An 18,510-nucleotide genomic window follows, 5' to 3' on the forward strand; every position below is an offset into this window, starting at 1 on the left:
TCTCTCTATGGAATTTCATTTTATTGCAACTTGACCAATCCGAGGGCAAGCAAAGGATTTATCGTAAACTCTTTGCCAGGCCCTGGATCACCATGGTTATCTAGTCGAAACAACATGTATGCTTTCATCCCATTTCAGAAAGTGCATTGGCCAGCGGTATCATATAAAATTCGAACATGTATGGGGAAGCATTGCACCTTAAGGTAAACCATAGAATACTTTTTTTCTCTGAGTGAAATAGAGATGCAGCATCACTGCCTAAGATCTTTTCTATAAGAATAATTAGAACCCATTTAGTGCTGTATCCCCAAAGCCAACTGCCCTGCCATGCTCCAGTAAGATGTCATGATTGACAATGTCAAAGGCAGCTGACAGGTCCAACAATATCAATGCAGTGATCTTCCCAGTGTCATAATCTAATATCAGGTCATTTGAAATGGAGACCAGAACCGTCTCTGCGCTGTGGTCAGGGCAAACTATGCCTGCATCTCATATAAATGGTTATTTGACTGCAGACCTTGGCCATACATTTTTATACCACTTTTGCCCAATTCGGCTGTAAAGATATATGCAAAGGGTTTTCATTCTCTCTGGATCCATACCAGGTTTCTTTAAAGGGGTTAAGATAGTCACATCTATAAGATTCTGGCACTTCACCCTTTAGAAGAAAGCACTAACTAAACATCTCAGAGAATTTAACATTTTGCCAATCATTTTTTAAATATATCAGGCAGACAGGGATCAAACGCAGACCCTGATTTCCTGAAAGGACTAAGGGCTTGATTTAGAGTTTGGTGGACGGGTATACTGTCACAACCATGACTGATATCCCATCTCCCTTATTACAAGTGCATTAGGATATGATGTACTTGCAACAAGGTGATACGGAGTATACTTCCTCGAAACTTGAAATCTGATTCTAAATATTTAAGCTTGTGCTCCTGCAAAGGTGAAAAGAAGGAGAGAGCAGAGAAAACAGGTATCGCATCCAGGTTAATCTGTACAAAGGAACTGGATCCCACATTCTTCCTAATCTGTTCTACATTATTAAAATAAATGATTTAGCTGGTCACATACTTCAGCTTAGGAGTCATCCAGAATAGTAAGCTCATGTTGTCAGTCAACTATTTCACAAATTGGAAACACCGATCAGTGGACACTTAGTTGTAATAATCATAGTGGAATAAAAAGCTTGTTTTTCAGAGAAAATTTGACAATTCTAGTGTTTCAGCTTGCCTATACACCTTTAGGCTGATGACCAGCAACAGCGTTTTGCCTGACTCAGTTCGGTCTTGGCATTTCTCAGCTCCATAACAATCCACAGAGTTTGCGTCTCCCCTCGGAGAGGGGGAATATTTCTCCTTGGCATGTACACACACAGCTCTGGGTAGCAAAGCGTTAACATTTTGAAGAGCTCTGTTTACTCTAAATTCACTTGGCTACCATCTTTTAACCCACTCAGGAATAATCTACCTTTAAAAGAAGTTAGTGGCGGCTGTGATGTGTGGCCCAGCACTTGGTACACGATCCACAGATGTGTATGTTTGCTTGCTGACATTTATGGTATGTTTATATGACATGACAGATTTGCCTTCTCATGTGGCATGTTAAATTTTATTTTTTAAACTTGTTTTTATTTTGGGATATATTTAACATGCGATAATATTATGTTCCGGAATGCGTCATAGTGAAGATAATAAAATACAGGCTACACGTTCCTTCTTTTTTTTTTTTTTTTTTTGGCTTATAACTATATAGAAGAGAAATAAAAACCCAAACTGGGCAGCAGTTGGCAGAGCAGGGATCCATTACACTGTCTAATATATAGGACCGATAAGCTTTTACCATAATATCCATTTCTCCTGTACTGCTGCAGTGTCAATTTTTAGGTAATTGGAAGGTCTGCAGTTTCCTTAAGCGGCCAGTGGCTGGTTTCTGTCTGGATACTGTCTCGTATATGCGGAGAATATATATATATATATACATATACACAAAGGTTACAGGTACTTTATAGTTAGGAAGTAGAATTCAGTATGCCTTAGAAATACGCTAAAAAAACAATTGTAACAGGGACGTTATAGTTAGGTTCAGATTTTACACACGCTAAACCATAGAAATACAGCAGTTGTAGTTATCTCCTGTATAACTTGTGCCTTTAAGTAACTATAACTCATGGCCCTGCCATGTACAATTTTCTCATCAATAATTTCACTGCAGATGTTGCAGTGATGACTTAGAGGATGTCACGAGTAATGTAATATGTGGGGTAATTAGCAGTGCATCCTATTCTTTGATTACCTCTCAAGCTAGGAACAGTCTTAAACCTTTCATCAGGTCTCAAATTTCGTAAACTATTAAAAACGTACTTGTTTTGACTTTAGATGGGTTCTGCACGATCAGGTTTACAAGCCCCAGGACGCCCCTTTCTGGGGTATTTGCATACTTTATAAAGCTCAAATCAAAACAAATTTCAAGCTTCTGAGTATATATCGCGGAGTGCGATATAATGGCCATCTTTCAGAACTGATCCCTGGTGAAAAATCACAGGCTTCCTCTAAATACCTCATTGTGCTTTGTTTCTTGTAAAATTGTTCAACAAAGTTCTGGAACATGCAATATGGATACAGAGGGTCTCCTCAATCCATAGATTAACGAGTGGTACTTTAAAAAGTAACATAGCTAAGTCATGGCCTTTCCAGAGAAATGATCCAATACTTTTTGATTTCATTTGAAAAGAATTTACATAAACACAGTGCGCTACAAATGTGTGTTGAATCAATAGTTTTTTTTAATACATTGTTACAACTATTTTGGTGATGTTATGTCTATTTATATAGCCCACAACTCACACATATGGGTATCCTGGTGATGAAGCAGGAGCTCTGTAGGCCAAGCCAGGGTCAGACCTAGGTGAAGGGCCAGGTCTTAAGTTACTTGTGAAATTCAAGAACTGAAGAGGAAGCTCTGATGTGCAGGGGCAGGTTGTTCCAGGCTTAAAGAGCGAGGTAGCAGGCATGACAGCTGGATGTGGGTTTGCCTATGCAGGGGGGGCAGGAAGGAGTGCTAGTGGGAGTTTGACTCAGCAGGGGTATGTTTGTGGAAGTTAACTGTGGTTATTGAGGTATATCGGGCCAAAGTTGTGTAAGGCTTTTTATGTGTGCATGAGGAGTTTGAAGAGTGCTTGTTTGTGGATTGGGAGCCAGAATAGTGCTTTGAGGTGCAGGCTGGTAGGTTGAGGGTGAGTCTGGCTGCATATTTTTGCATGGTCTGGAGTCTTTTGGTCAGTTGAGCTTTGATTTCAGCATAGAGTGCGTTGCCGGAATCCAGCTTGCTGGTGATTAGGGTTTGGTTGAAATTTTGGGGGAAGCCATTTGAAAGCTTCTTAACCTTCTTGTGTGTGTGTGGAAGCAGGAGACGGATGCTGCATTCATTTGGCTGGTCACTATTCCAAGATTCTTTGTGTGGATTGCAGGGCCATTAGGTGAAGTCCCAAAACAAGGTGTCTTTGCCAAAGACTACTGCTACTTGTTTGTGCTGAGCTCGAGGCAGTTGTTTTACATCCTTATGGCGACCACGGACTTCAGAGTGGGGCTGACAGAGGATTCTTGTGGGCTCCACAGATGAGGTAGACGGCATCCAAAGTGAAGGTAGCTAGGCTGACCGAATGGGTGCGGCCTGTCAAGAAGGAACAAATCCAACGAACTGCAAAGCCTTAGATACCAGCTTTGTGCAGTTGTTGGAAAATAATTTCGTGTGAGATGGTATCGAAGGCTGTGGAAAGATCCAGTAAGTTGAGTGTCACTGTGTCACCTCTGTCCATGATCATGCAGTTGTTGTCCATGGCTGTGATGAGGGCAGTCTCTGTACTGTGGTTGAGCCTAAATCTAGATTGAGCATTGTTGAGGAGGTGGTTGTCAGTGAGGTGTTTGTTTATCATCTTTTCCATGACTTTTGGCAGATGGGGTATCAGGGAGACTGGTCGGTATTTGGCTAGCGTCTTTGTTTCCAGGTGTCCGGGTAGGTGGCTGTGACGATTGAGTCATTAAGGATCGGGGTGAGGGCTTCGCTGATGCGGTCCAGTCCTTTGATGAAGACTTGGTGAGGGCAGGAGTGCAAGGGTTCTCTGGAGTATATGGACTGCATGGTTGTTGCAGTTTCTTGAGTGGTGATGGTGGGCCAGGTGGTCCTCCGGGTTTTGGTAGAGATGGGCAGGAGTCTGCGATGGTGACAGGATCTAGTCAGGACTCGAAGTTTTCATAGATGCTGGTGATCATGTTGCTGAAGAATGGGGACAGCTGGGTGCTGAGATCCTAAGTGGGGGTTACACTGGTAGAGTTTGCTGCCGAAGGGGAAGTCTTTCACTATGGCAACGATTTCCTTGGCACTGTTGGTGCTGCTTTCAGTGCGATCAGTGACCATGGAGTGTTTGGTGGCTCTGATTTGCTGATGGTAGCATCTGAGTGCTGGTTTGTAGATGCTCTTGTTGGTGTTGTTCTGACCTGGTCTCCATTTGTGTTCAAGTTGCTTGCAGTGGTGTTTGGTGAGTCTCAGTTCTTCTGTGTCCCAGCTTGCTTGCTTTCTGGGTAGTGGCTTTGTTGACTTTGAGAAGAGTTAGGGTATCTGCACAGGTGGTGATCGAAGCTTTGCAGTTGAATATGGGTTTGAGAAGGCTGTTGTGTCGAGGCTGGTGGTGTAAGAGCTCAAAAGACCAGGATACTTCTTAGATCTTCTTCCAGCCCTGTCATGCAGATATAGTGATGGTGTTTCTGTGGAGGTGTGGAATGGATATGCTGAAATGTAGGTGCCTGTGGTTGAACTAGGTGATCAGTGTGGGCTTGTCTACTGTAATGTTGCTGAAGCTGGTGAAGATGTGGCCCAAGTAGGTGCTCGGCTGTGGAGCCTTTCTTCTCGATGTGTGAGTCTGAGGTTTGATAGGTCCTTGAGGAGGTTGGTCGTGTTGGAATCAGTGAAGTTCTCAAGGTGGTAGTTGTGGTCGCCGAATAGGATGAACGCGCTGGATTCGAAGAGCAGGGGCGCAACTTAGTCAGCGATGGTGCTGCATAAGTTGGCGGATAGTCCAAGAGGAAAGTAGACTAGGGTGCCGCTCAGAGTGTAGTTGGCTGTGATGTGGAGTTTGAAGGTCAAGTGTCCATGTTGCTGGTGAAGCATTGGATGGATTTTTTGAAGATGATAGCGATTCTACATCCAGGTCTGTTTGTCCTGTCCTGTCTTGTGAACTTGTGTCCAGGGCAATTGGAATGGCAATGACAGGGCCGACATGGGAGTCAGCCAGGTTTCAGTCAGAAAGAACAGGTCCAGTGAGTTATCACATAGCAAATAACAAATTTCGGGGGCATGTTTAGTAAGGGAGTGAGTGTTGGGGAGTATGCAGGACAGCAAGAGGTGTGGTATAGTGGGGGTCTATGTTTGTGTGTTGAGATAGTTGGTTGTGTGAGGTGTATGGGGGAGTGTGGTGGGTGTTGGAAGGTGTATATGAAAAAGCAGGTGAAGAAGAACGCACCATTAGTGTGAAGTGGCGCAGCGCTGGGAGATGTGACCCAGGATTCAGGACACGGTGGAGTAGTGACAGGGGTGAGGTGGGTGGCTGGGAGGAGGACATGGGATCCTGCCACTGGTTGTGGGGCGCAGATGGGCTTGACTTTGGTGCGCCATTGGCACATCTGCTCTGCAAGCTCTATTAAGTGAAGACATTATTAGTGGGAAGCTAGTGATGTCACTTCCTATGGAAATGGATGATGGGAAATCCAGTGACGTCACTCCCTATGAAATCGATGCCAGTAAATCATGCTTCTTCACTGTGATAAGAGTAGCACATGAAATTCACAGGTGCATAAATAAACGCCTCCTCCCCGTGCCTTAAAGACAAAAAAAACTAAAATGAATGTGTTTTTGTGTAATTTAACTTGTGCTCATGTAAAGTGCTCCAATAACGTTGGGTCGAGTTTGCGCTATATAAAAACTGCACCAAATACAAACTATCCAAACACAGATTTCTCAAATAAAGCCCCAAAATAGGATTGTAAGGGGTCCTAATGGGTCCTTAACCACTACAGTTTAATAAAATATATATATTACCTATTGTATGCTTGATTGATCCTTCTGCATAACTGCCTTTATTCACCTGTGTGCAGCTTTTATCTGGGTGAAGGAGCGTGTTTTACAGTATAACCAGAGTTGTTGCGACGACGGTTTGAAAGGAACTATCAGTTCGGTACAACATTTGTAGCGCACAGTGTTTTGTAAATGTTTTTTTTCCCTAATGAAATTAAAAATGTTGCGATCATTTCTCTCCAGAGGCGTGATTTAACACTTTCCCTTTATTAAAGTATTGCTCATTAGTCCATTGCTTGAGGCGGACACTTTGTATCTATATTGCACCCTTTGTAACTAACCTACATGGATTGAGAGCCAAAAACAAATCCAGAACACAACCATGCCAAGCCCATTAAGGCTTCATTAAGAAGAGAGTCGGTGAAGCCACTTCTTCCAATAATAGGTGTACTTACAACAAATACAGGGCTTAGAACATTTACACAGAGCAATTATAGAGTTGTGATTTTCACCGCTTTGAATGTAGTTAGATTCACAGGAAGGAAAATACATATGATTCGCTTTACTTTGAGATAACAAACATACAAGGATTTATTATAACCCATATAGTTCTTTCTATGGAACACAGTCGACGTGGAAAAGTCTCTTTGAAATCAGACCTCTGTACTGGGTAATAAATACAGATTTTCCTTGTGGGAGAGAAGGGCGAACGATGTTTTGCAAATAAGCAACGGGGACAAGACGAAAAACTGTGCAGAAATGCTAATTCCATGTACACTTTTCCGTTTCATTATTTGATAACATCGACGGATGAACCGGTCAGACTCGCTCGGGGATGTGCAAACAGCAGAGCGCTTGATGAATATTTGTACTTTCAAATTTGGGACAAGAGAAGAATCTGTGATGGACAGAGACCACTTAAGTGGGGGGTTTGGTCTGCGACCACCAGCTAAGGCTCAAGAAGCAGGTCACATGATTAGGGCATATCTTTTCATGTGGAAAATTAAATTACATTATTTGAGTTTTGACCCAAAATATTACTTGATGTGGAGCCGACCACCCCAGAGCATTTGAGTCTGTTCTTCTCTGCAAAGCAGGGGTATGCAACATGGCTCAGGAGGGCCAGATTCATTAAGTGAGGAGTTGCAAGTCATCATTCCGCTGATGCCGCGTCCTTCTAGTGGAACGCCCACCAGCCTGCAAGAGGTGGAGCTGCCGGTGGTGCTAGACCGGTTAACCTAGTGAACCATTGGGCAAAGTATGTGGGCTCTGAGGGGCACGACGTCCCCATACTTTTTTAATTTAAGAAAAACAGTTCCTCTGCTTTTTGTGAAAAGAAAACCATCCAGGGACGGTTAATTCCGAGAGCTGAAATGCTTTAGCTGAAGAGTAAGGCAGGGAGCCTCCTGTGCTGTGGAACCGAATAAGTGACAGACTCCTAACAAGCCTCCTTGCCAGGGTGCTGCTGCCTGAAAGACGTGTAAATGTGCACAACTGGTCAATCTACAAATGTAACGGGTGCTTGGAAGCGGGTATTGGCTTTAATTGAGGGAATCACTTGAAGTTTCCTGATGACATAGATTTCTTCTTTCTGAGTGGTATTGCTAGGGAGTTACCAGCTGAGCTGTTAAGTGTGTGCTTTTAAAAGATACATAAAAATAAATTGCACAATGTATAGTCTGGATATTACTAAAATCTAAATTTTGAAAGCACTTTTTTATCTTAAACCATACTGCGCACATTTTGTAGCAGACTACCTTATACTGTATGTCATGCAAGTTTAAAATAATGACTTACATATTCACAGTGCTGTGTCACAGACTGGGATGGGACCTTGTAGCGCTAAACAGTCACAATTCAGTGTTTTTCACTGCACCAACCAGGACTCAGTTCTGTGGCTCTCTGGTTACAGACATAGACTTCTGCAGTGAACTAGCTAATAGAAGTTTCATAATGTACATAGTGCATTTGACACTGATTAACTTAACTTGAATGTATTTTTCATTTAAGCTGTGCCTTATTTTGTATGTAGTTTCCTAAAGAGGAAAGACTAGAACAATGTACAGAATATTGTGTTTTTTAGCTACACCTTAGACCCCGCCTCCACGCTCACTCACCCCGCCCCCTTTACGCACAGCATCACAGTTTCCTTACCTTTTTTTTAATACATTTTGACCACTCATGGGCACACAAGTCGTTGGGAGGACACACAGTCTGTTTAAGAAAACAGAGGGGTATGGTTGAAGCGCCCGCCTGCACATGGTCTTTATTGCAGCTTCATGCTCGGCATGCCTCCTGTGCGCCACATAGACAGAAACAAAGTTTCTGTTTTGAAGTAGCTTTCTTGTTTTGAGTAGTTTTGCAAAATATTATTTGTACTGAGGTTGGGCTACTTTTAGGCTATCCGTAGTGTTTATACTGGGCTACTGCGTACCAAATGTGCCTAACTAAGCATGTGCTGTGTGAAGTTGAAAGGTTTAGTGTGTACAGAAGATGACATTGGAGTCACAAAGTACAGTTTAGGGTTTGAAGAGCTCAGCAGACCTTGTCTTTCCTTGGTAGCATAATATTGCATACTATATGGAAACTCCATTAACGCAATACCCTGAGTGTTGTCAAGGGCTAGGTAGCACATGCAAAGCAGATAATGAGAAGTGGGATTGTACATGTCTCGAGAGTGTCAATTCACTGTGCTTTATCTCGAGTGTAGAGACCACTGTGTTTGTGTCAGGTGCATGCAAGACTTAATTAAGGCCGCTTATAGAACATAATGCATATTTTTGTTCTGTTATATTTTATTTTTAGTATAGAGAAACATGGAATAAAATAGCCTTTGATATGATTTATTGCATCCAAGGCATTTTAATGTAGCCTTTAATTTTTTTTTTCCACGATAGCCAATTAAGGTCAGCACTCCTCACCCATTAGTCTATTCAGTGTCACATATTCTTCTACCCACCTCTTGATCGCATGCTCACATCGTCAACATAGAAGTGCACTGTGACAGGACTAGTGGGCCAGTACTTTACTTTGTCAGTGTTTTTTCTTACCATTCTATATCCTTTTTTAAAGTCTGCTTTGACAAAGCAGCTGTCACCAGACTCTATGTGATCAACAGAAAAAGAGCTTTAACTACTACTGGTTAAGAGGGTTTGTTGGTTATCTTGAGTAAAACATTTGATTGGACATAAGGCATGTCAGTATTTATTTATTCAGTCCCCTCCCCAAGAATGAGTCAGTCACTTGTTTGTTTGAGACCATGGCTGCTAGTTAGGCACTGGTCTGCATGTGCAGCCTTGTAGCTGCCACAGGTTAGGCGGGCACAGCAGGGAGGATCCAACTACCAACAGCGGAGAACACGCTCCCTGCCCATAGCTCTATACGGGGTTCAGGAGGAGGACCATAACTATACAGTAGCACCTGTGAGACGCCAGTGCGGGAGCTGTGCAATGGCTTCTACAGCTACGCTGTGTGACCATGTTAGTAAATGGAGCGCTTGGCACCCTCCTAGATGAAACTGCAACAAGTGAAGTATTGTGTGACTTGCCTTATTAGTTACAGGTCGCTCTTATGTTGTTGAGACGTGGCTCAGTGAATAGATTAAAAAAGGGGGGGAAGATGGTAGGAACATTCACTTGTGTGCGCCCTTTGCTATAACTTCTCCCAGGCAGTGTTGTACCTCCTGTAGACCGCATAGACAGAAACACAGGGTCCCATTCACAAACTGCACTTTTGAGTAAGTTTACTACCTTATGGTATTCACAAACTGCACTTTTGTAGTAATCTACACTATTGTAGTAACTAAAGGCCTCATTCTGATGTTGGTAGGCCCCCCGCCGTTAGGCCGTCGGTGGCTGGCTCACCAACATCCAGCATAGTGGGGAGAGGATGTAGCCTTACGGCTAGAGCAGTCGACCTCGAAGCTGGGGAACCGGGTTCGAGTCTTGGCAGCAACGCTCAACATCCGGTGATTCTGGGCAAATAACGTAATCTCCCTGTGCCCAACAAAAATGAATGTGTCTTTCTGTAAAGAAACTGGTGCTTATGTTAAGCACTCTGATACCCGATGTCTTGGGTCTAGTTTGCGCTATATATAAAAACTCAAAATATATATATATATATATAGTAAAACAAATTGTGATCCGGCCACTGCTTGACGATGCGGTCAGTCAGACTGTAGCGGGCGAAGAGACCGACTGACGACTCCGACAAGCTCAAGGTGCCCATCAGAGCGTAATCCCTACATGAGGGCGCTACCTGCAGAGGCACCGCTGTAGGGATTACGATGTCCCTTTTTCCCTGCCTTTACATGGCGGTCCAGATGGAAAGGGACTGTGGCGGCCCTAGCAGGGCCCCCGTCCTCCGTGGGCCTCCACTATCGGGCCCAGGGGCACATGTGGTGTCCTTCCAAACACAGTGTGCCAGGCATCACGTGGCGCCCGGCACACGGTGCATGGAAGCTTGAAAACATGCCTTTTTAGGTCTCGCCTGAGCCAGCGCATGTGCTGCTCTGGCGAGACTTTTAGTAAGTGGGCTTTAAAAAGCTCCCCACATGCTTTTGGTTGTGGCCTAAAGCTTGTGGTTACGCACACAGTTAAGTGCAGAGGCGCCATCTGGCTTTCCTCTCTCGTTCGTCATGGCTCATTAAGCGCATCACTCGCCAGACGTGCCTCCATTTTTTTTTTTTTTACTTTTAGCGCGAGGCGCACGCACACACCACTCGCGTGCTTGTTTTCTTTTTGTCCAACATAGACGGCTGCGCCTTGCTTTTCTTCTGGGCAGTTTTCTGAACTGTAAGTAGCGCGCACCCTTAATTTTAAACAATGCCAAATGTTGGGAGATGTGGAAAAACATCCACGCTGATCTCCTATCTCCTCTGTGTGTTAGCAGTTAGACTGCAGCTGCAGGTCTGATGCGCTCCTCCTGAAGCCGAGCACTTGCACAGCCAGGGAACAGAGAGCGCGCGTTAACCAGAATTTGCATTTACTTCACAACAGTCGCTGCAAGAACAAAGCCTCACACTGTGGGGGGGCACTTTCAATTTAGTGGTTGCATTTGAACAAGTACTATCAGTACAATCGTTAGTTGCCAACACTCATACAATGATGTACATGTTTAGTAAAGCTTTGAACACTCAATCATTTAAAGCCCCCATTTGTTTTCACCGCCTCGTCTGCTTGCTAAGTAAAACACAGGGCTTCTACATGGAGACAAACCCTGCTCATCCCATTGGTCCTGTAACTCGAAGCTCTGCCACACTTTTCCACCGGGCACCGATTAGAAGCTGCACTTCGTACTGTTGCCAGCCGCTGCTGAGCCTGGTGGCGTAGGGAGCTCATGGACTGGTGGGAGTTCTCGTTGAGTGATGTCATCGCATTCTTCTTAAAGCTGAAGGGTGCATATGATCACTGATCTACTGTCTATCTCTCTGGATTCTTACACCCACAATGTTATTATGCTGTTTTATGTAAAGTGTACTAATGGAGCGATTTACATGAGCTTCAAATTACATTACACAAGGTCAGATATATATATTTTTTAAACATACATGGAGATTATGTGATTTGCTCAAAATCACTAGGTGATGAGCATAAGCTAGCACTCGAACCGGGTTCTCCGGTTCCTAAGTCAGCAGCTCTCTTGCTCAACCTTGTTCTGCCTGCAAAATAAACGTGTAGTGCTTGCTTTCATCTGCAAAGTTTAATTCTATGCTCCATTTTAAAAGCCTCTGTATATTGTGTACATTGAATTGCGCAGATCAAGAATTTTCCAACTGCAACCAAGCCATTCATCAATCTGCATTTGTCGTACCACAATGCATGATGGAGGTTTGAGCTATTGGCATATTATTATTATTTGCAACGCCAATAGATTAAACTTTCAGTTATGCGAGACCTATTGCATTGAAAATGCTTGTAATGCCATGCACCCTGTGACAAGTTTGCATGCACCATTTTTTAAGCTATTAAAACTTGCTTGCACTATGGTGTAATATGTTAGAATGTTCTTTAGGTATTTGTGATGTCATGGAACTTCGAGGTGGATGAGTTGTTGGGAACATAACAACAGCTTGTTTTGCCAGCAACTGCGAGTGGGCTTTTTTGTGGTTATGTTTTCCTCCCACCTGCTTCCCTCCCTCTGTGTTGCCATCTACCTGCTCCGACTATGTTACCTTACACCTGACAATAAACAAAACAAGCATTGGTATAGCCAATAGGTCTCGCCTTTGGGACCTTATAAGTGTTTAGCCAACCAACAATTTATGTTGTTGCACCAAGGATATTGTTCTGCACAACTCAACACTTATAAGGTCCCAAAAGCGAGACCTATTGGCTATGCCAATGCTTGTTAAATTTTGGCTTGTGCTCTCCCCTTTTTCCTGGCCGTAGCACAAGCTGCAATTTAAAAAGTCGTGTTTCCGACCACCTTCACGGCAGTCGTATCGTAATAAGACGAGTGGAGCCGCCGACTACATGTAAAGCTGTCTCCATCCCGATGCGATGGCGTCCGACAGCCATCGTATGGAGGGCCTTACTTTTTTGTAGTACATCCAGCAATTCACATGGCCAGCCAGGGTACTGCAATACCCTCTGATAATGGACGTAGGGATGAAAAATAAAATCCCATAGGAAATAATGTTGAATTAAATTATTTCAAATAGTTAAAAATATAAATAAATGTAAATTAATGTTAAAAAATATGTATAAATATAGTATATATTTATAATTGAACTATACGATTTTTTATCTGGAAAACTCCAGAATTTTCAGGGAATTTCAAAAGTCATACCACTCAGGTGCAGGTAAGTGGACAACTCTACCATTTGTTAACCAAAGGGACCTTAAAAGCAAATGGTGGGTAAAGGAGACTATGAGGGTAACACCTTGCTTTAGCCCAGCTCTCCTCTTTGTTTTTATTTTTTAACTTGGCCAAGGTTGTACTCTGCAATGCACATGGCAGATTGGAACGATTGGCAGATGAGTAGATAATGGCCTCTTTTCTAATAGTATCACACAAAAAAAGGAATTCTGCAGTAGGATTGAAGTTTAAGCGTTGGTTCACTCCCAAAAAGATACCTGCTCGAGGATTGATCTCTTCATGCAGTCTCTGAGCAGGCCTCCTTTTGGAAGAGGTACCATTGGAGACATGAAACTGATATAGACACATTACCATGCTCCTCTCAGCTTCCTTGTGTGGCTAATGTTCCCCTCTGGGCATCAAGCATCCTTTTTGATCAAGCAACAACAAAAAAGAAACAGAATGAAGAGCATGATTTCCTGGTTCTTGATATACCTCACTCTGGCCTTTCTACCCACCATCTACATTTCATCTTCCAAGAGGAAGCATATCATCTGATATGCCCACAGGACACAGGAAGAATTCAACCCATTATGCCAAGGAGGACTGCTCCCTCCTTTTGTGTATTCCCTGTTGTGTGCTTATACTTTCCTTTCCCTTGGGTGGGCTCATAGTGGGAACGCTCTGCCAGTCGCCGTCCTCAGGAGAAGAAAAAGGCAAGTTATGCTGCAGAGGGTGGAGGATGAGTCTGCCTCTATACCAGTGGGGCTGTAAGTCTATCTTTTAACTAACATCTATTTAGTGGATGCCTGCTACGGTAAGAACATTGTTGTGTTCCTCAAGAAGGAAGCCATTCAGGAGATTTATCTTTGTAAAGTTAAAGTCACCCCTTTACGATGAGACACCCCCCTTTTGTAGTCAGGTCCCTGGTTGAAGAATTGAGGCTTCTGAGCTGCCTCTGCGTGACCTTTTTTCACATTGTTCGTGTAACGGCTTTCCCCGTTTCCTTTTTGTTACGTCAGTGTACCTGGCAGTACGCTAATATCCCAAATGTCACAAGGAAACGCTAGAGGCACCAGTAGATGCGCTTCTCAGGGAGGAACCCTGGTGTGGGCACCAGGGTTCCCTGAACCCCAGTGGGAGGACTTAACTTCAACAGCCTTCACAGTACATAGATAGAAATGTAGTGCAATGGGCGTGAAGGTTACGTCCTCAGCACTGAAAAGGTTGCATGCTGTTCTGTGTAAATGCATCTTACATAGATATTCTGAAACCTCACATCGATTCAGCCCTCCAAGACCTATTTTGGAAACCCCTGCTCTCAAGCGATGGAAAAGATTTAGATGGTTCAAGGTCATCTTTATTTAGAAATTCTCTCATTTATTTGAGCATGTGGTAGGTTTGCTCATGCTCTGTCCTAGATATGAATTTCACAGGAAAAGACATTTGATAGTTTGACAGTTAATCTACAGGGTCAGGAACCAGATTCATACTTTTACAAGCCAATGTACCAGTCTCTATTTGTACTGTCCACCCCCTTCTCCAGGAGGAAATTAAATGCAACTTCTCAGTTCACTTTCATGGGTATCAGTGTGCTTGCAACATCACTCACCGAAACAGTCCTGGTAAAGACTGATCGCTATCAAGACTCCTCCAACAACACCCAATTCTTCAATTTAATATACACACATTACTACTTGTAGGGCAATTCTCAAGCCAAATAACAGTATGTAAGCATCATTGATAGAGCTCTGACTACACCCAACAAACTTTAAACACACCTTCCTACCCACCATCAAACCAAATCTCACATTGCTGCCTATAAATTAAAGCCCACAAACACCAGACTCTGGTCTAGGATGGAATCCTTATAACCATAAAGAGAATATACTGAAACCATTTGTGCTATAAATAAATGAGAATGCCAGAATGTGCACCATGTAAACAGGTATTTCACAATATCACATTAGACATTGGCAGGTAGGAGATGCCAATACTGACATTGTTCCTATTGATAAGATATGCCCAACTTATACCTATTTGGTGTTTACCCCCTCTAACCTTGATGTCATCCATGTCTTTCAGGCAGTATTACGAGATGTTGTACAACACTGCGGACGAGCTCCTCAACCTGGTGGTGGACCAAGGAGTCAAGTACACGGAGCTGGAGTACATCCACGCCCTCAGCCTGCTGCACCGTAGCCAGACGGGTGTAGGTGACCAAACTACTCAGAACATGAGGCTGCAGCGCCTCAAGGAAATCATCTGTGAGCAAGCAGCCATCAAACAGGCGACCAAGGACAAGAAAATAACAACTGTCTAATTCCTTCTGTGTTCTATCTACAGGGTGCCCAGCCTACCAGCTTAGCAGGAAGACCTCACTGAGTGTTGATCAAAGCTATACATAATCCATTACAACTTGTTACAAACCTTAGCGACAAATACATAGGCTACAGCTGTTACAGAACATCTATTTATTAACTTTGAGATGGGGGCTACTTAGGATAAGCACATTAACAGTAACTGCTGCCCCGATACCAAATGTAGTTTTGTAAGTAATTGCCTTTTTACTATCCTTTTCTGATTGGCCAGCTGTGTAAAGGGGTTGCTGTTTAGTCACCTGAAGAGAGCTGGGTTAGGTTGTCTTCCACGGCCACATATCTTACAATCCTTGTTCATCAAAGCGCGGCCAAGCGCGTACCCTTTCAGCTCGAGATTGAGCACTGCCATTTTGTAGATGTGAGTGTGATTTAGCCTGGGGGCAGTTTATTTCTGCACACATGCACTCCATTGCTTTCTCTTTTTAAACAAAACTTTCAATTTGTACGTATTTAGCTTCCGCTGTGACACAGCTTCAATTTGAATTTGTCCATGGCCCGTGGAATTACAGATTTTTAGCTGAAAAAGCAAAACATTCTATGACCAGTTTATCCCTATTTTTAAGGCTCCAGCAACAAAAGTGTCTGTCTAGAGGTTGTGTTATGTGCCTCGTCACAGAATATCACGGGGGTGTTGACATTTCAAATAACACTCTAGTCCTCTAGCGGGACACTGAGGGCTAGACACCGTGCCTCTAGTCTTTGATTTTTACTAGCACACACAAAGGGGAGCTCAAGCTAGTGCCACATACCTCTTCCCCTGCTACAGCCCTCTGCTTTTCTGTCACCTTACCTGGTGGGCTCCCCGTTTCACAAACTATTACAAATGGGAAGAAAATGGAGTAACTTTGTAGACGAGAAGTTGTGTCATACCAAGGTATAGGATATTCACAGATATCTTATTATAGATCGGAACAGTGAAGAAGGAGCATGGCAGAAGCCAGCACTCTCACTTTACCTGCGGCTTGCTGATCATTTCTAGCCTAGTAAGGCAGAATGTGACCAATGATCAGTACTATCGTGGCTGTCATTCATTCCCCTGCCCCACTAAAGGAGCATTCCAACTCCAGCTTCCCCCTGGCTTTAAAATGAGTCATGTTCCTGTTTATCTTAGATCTGGGTTTCATCTCTGCCTCCAGCACCTTTGATGCTAGTTTGGATGCCAAAAGCAATAAATGGCCGTGGTTATTGAGGATTTTAAATCCCTATAAATATTCTTATGTCCAGTATAATGTACTCCTGGATGAAAGGTCTCAAGCGATTGGCTGATCCAAAGTGAATTCATCTGGGTCGCAAGCTGATCATCTTTTGGTATGAAATATATACTGTAAGGTCAGCCTGGGCTGTAAGTGAATATCTGCAAAGGCCAGGTTGGACAGAATACGGCTCTGGCCTTCTGGACAGTATATGCATAAAGTCACACAGCCACCTCCCATATGTGTCTCGTAGTCCAAGTCCAGGATCCGAGAATTGGGGTGTAAAGAGGTTGACATTAGTTAAGGCAGCGCAGTGATGCAGCTTGCTACCTGTGATGGCGAGTGATGAATAATGGTAGTCTGTGCTGCTGATGAAGGTTTCTCTGGTGAGCTCTGGGCTTAGGTCACTTTATAGTGGATTGTCCTCATTTCTTGACTTGTTGCTTTGAAGGCCAGGTTTGCTCCTATGGCTTTACCTACATATAAATGTTTCTCCATGTACTTTTATCCAAAGGTATAGCAAACATTTTTATTGACTAATTTGAAACTGTCTGTTATGTAACCACGAGTCTGGAACAGCTAAAGTATTAAAGGATCTTTGGAGAATGATTTTTCGTTGGTGCTTTTTTATGTACTTTGAGTTTGCAACATAAATGAAGCATATACCACAGTAGGGGTTTATACTCCGACAAAAGAGATATATAAGTGAAGGTGTTACTGCTGTTAGGACATGTCTTTTTTATTTCAATATTTAGAGAGAATGTCAGTATCCCACCGAGAGCTCGGATTCATTCACATATAACACATTTATTAAAACACTGCACAGAAAATGTGCAGTTCGTGCGTTTGCTAGAAACAAACCTCCCCCTCTTGAAGTAGCATGAGCGTTTTAAAATATGCCACTTAAACCCTTGGTATAAAACGTCTGGCAGGATTTGAAGCACTGGGAAATAAACCCGGAAGCTTGTGTGTAGTTGATGCAAATCAGAGATACAAAGAAAATGACTTCATAGGTGAATATTACAAATAATAATCAGGCAATCAGAAAATATGACAGTAAAATGTTGGCGCGAGACCAGGCCTAGAAGACAGAAGCTAAAAGGATGTTAGTCGTAGAGACACGAACAAAGCAGCTACATTCAACACGTAATTAATAAAGAATTCGTGACTAGAAAAATAACAGATAGTTGAACCCACGTAATCCAGCGCACAAGAGTAAATTCATTGAGACCCCTTGGAAAGAGGCGCTGAACTCGAGCTGTCGAGGGAGGTCTAGATTGGGGTACCTCGTTACCTCCAGCAGATCCCCGTTGTCTGCGAGTAAGACCCCAATAACACCAGTGCACTAAGATGATTAATTCACAGTTATTTCCGATGCCCGAAATGTTCTTCACAATGACAGCAAATAAGAGAACCAAGTCCACTTCAGAATTGATCTTTACAGTGCCTGCATTGATGTCAGCCATCAGCTCGTCTGTGTTGTCATGTAATGAGTTACGTCATCAACAAAGTCACGAATGAGGCCGTTGGCAATGTCACGGAAAAGAATTAGACAGGGCGTAAAAGACTGCACATCCCTTACTTGCTGCACTTCGCATTACTTAAATTAAGAATTGCAGTTTGTGAAAAGTCTAATATAATACAATAATGCAATTATTAGTTTAATTATAAATAGTTAAACCTGTGCAGATCCTCCGAATCAATGTTACATTATTTTTTCAGTGATTTTCTTTGTTTAAGTGATGCCTCTTCGTGTTTATGCAGCACTTCGAATGGCAGTGGCACATTAGCGGAAGTTATTTCCATTAAATTTACTTTAGTGAGTCAAAGCTATAATTAAAAAGTCAGCGTAAGGGAGGGGCGACGCCTATTCTCTTACAATTGTTGCAAGCGAAGTTGTATAGCAAGGTGTTTTGACACAGGCAGCAAATTAAAGACATGTTCATTTTTTCCGCTAAATACAAGTTAAGCCAATTTCGTTTTAATCTTAGTATGTAACAAAATAATTATTACATTCCTAAAAATTGCAGTGTGACCAGGATTTTCATACCTAATGTGTCTGAAAT

The 18,510-nt window shown here is 43.0% G+C and overlaps 1 protein-coding gene across 1 annotated transcript in view; it reads left to right on the forward strand.

Moving 5' to 3' along the window:
* The window catches only part of EXOC4 (exocyst complex component 4), a 1,933,985-nt gene extending 1,916,932 nt beyond the window's left edge, over nucleotides 1-17,053 (forward strand). Inside the window, exon 18 of the mRNA XM_085653593.1 lies at nucleotides 14,956-17,053. Within this exon, the coding sequence (XP_085509719.1) occupies nucleotides 14,956-15,193 (238 nt within the window). The 3' untranslated portion in view covers nucleotides 15,194-17,053. The remainder of the gene's footprint in view (nucleotides 1-14,955) is intronic.
* The last annotated feature ends 1,457 nt before the right edge of the window (nucleotides 17,054-18,510 follow it).

Source organism: Triturus cristatus, chromosome 4_1, assembly GCF_964204655.1.
Source record: "Triturus cristatus chromosome 4_1, aTriCri1.1, whole genome shotgun sequence".
Lineage (NCBI taxonomy): Eukaryota > Metazoa > Chordata > Amphibia > Caudata > Salamandridae > Triturus > Triturus cristatus.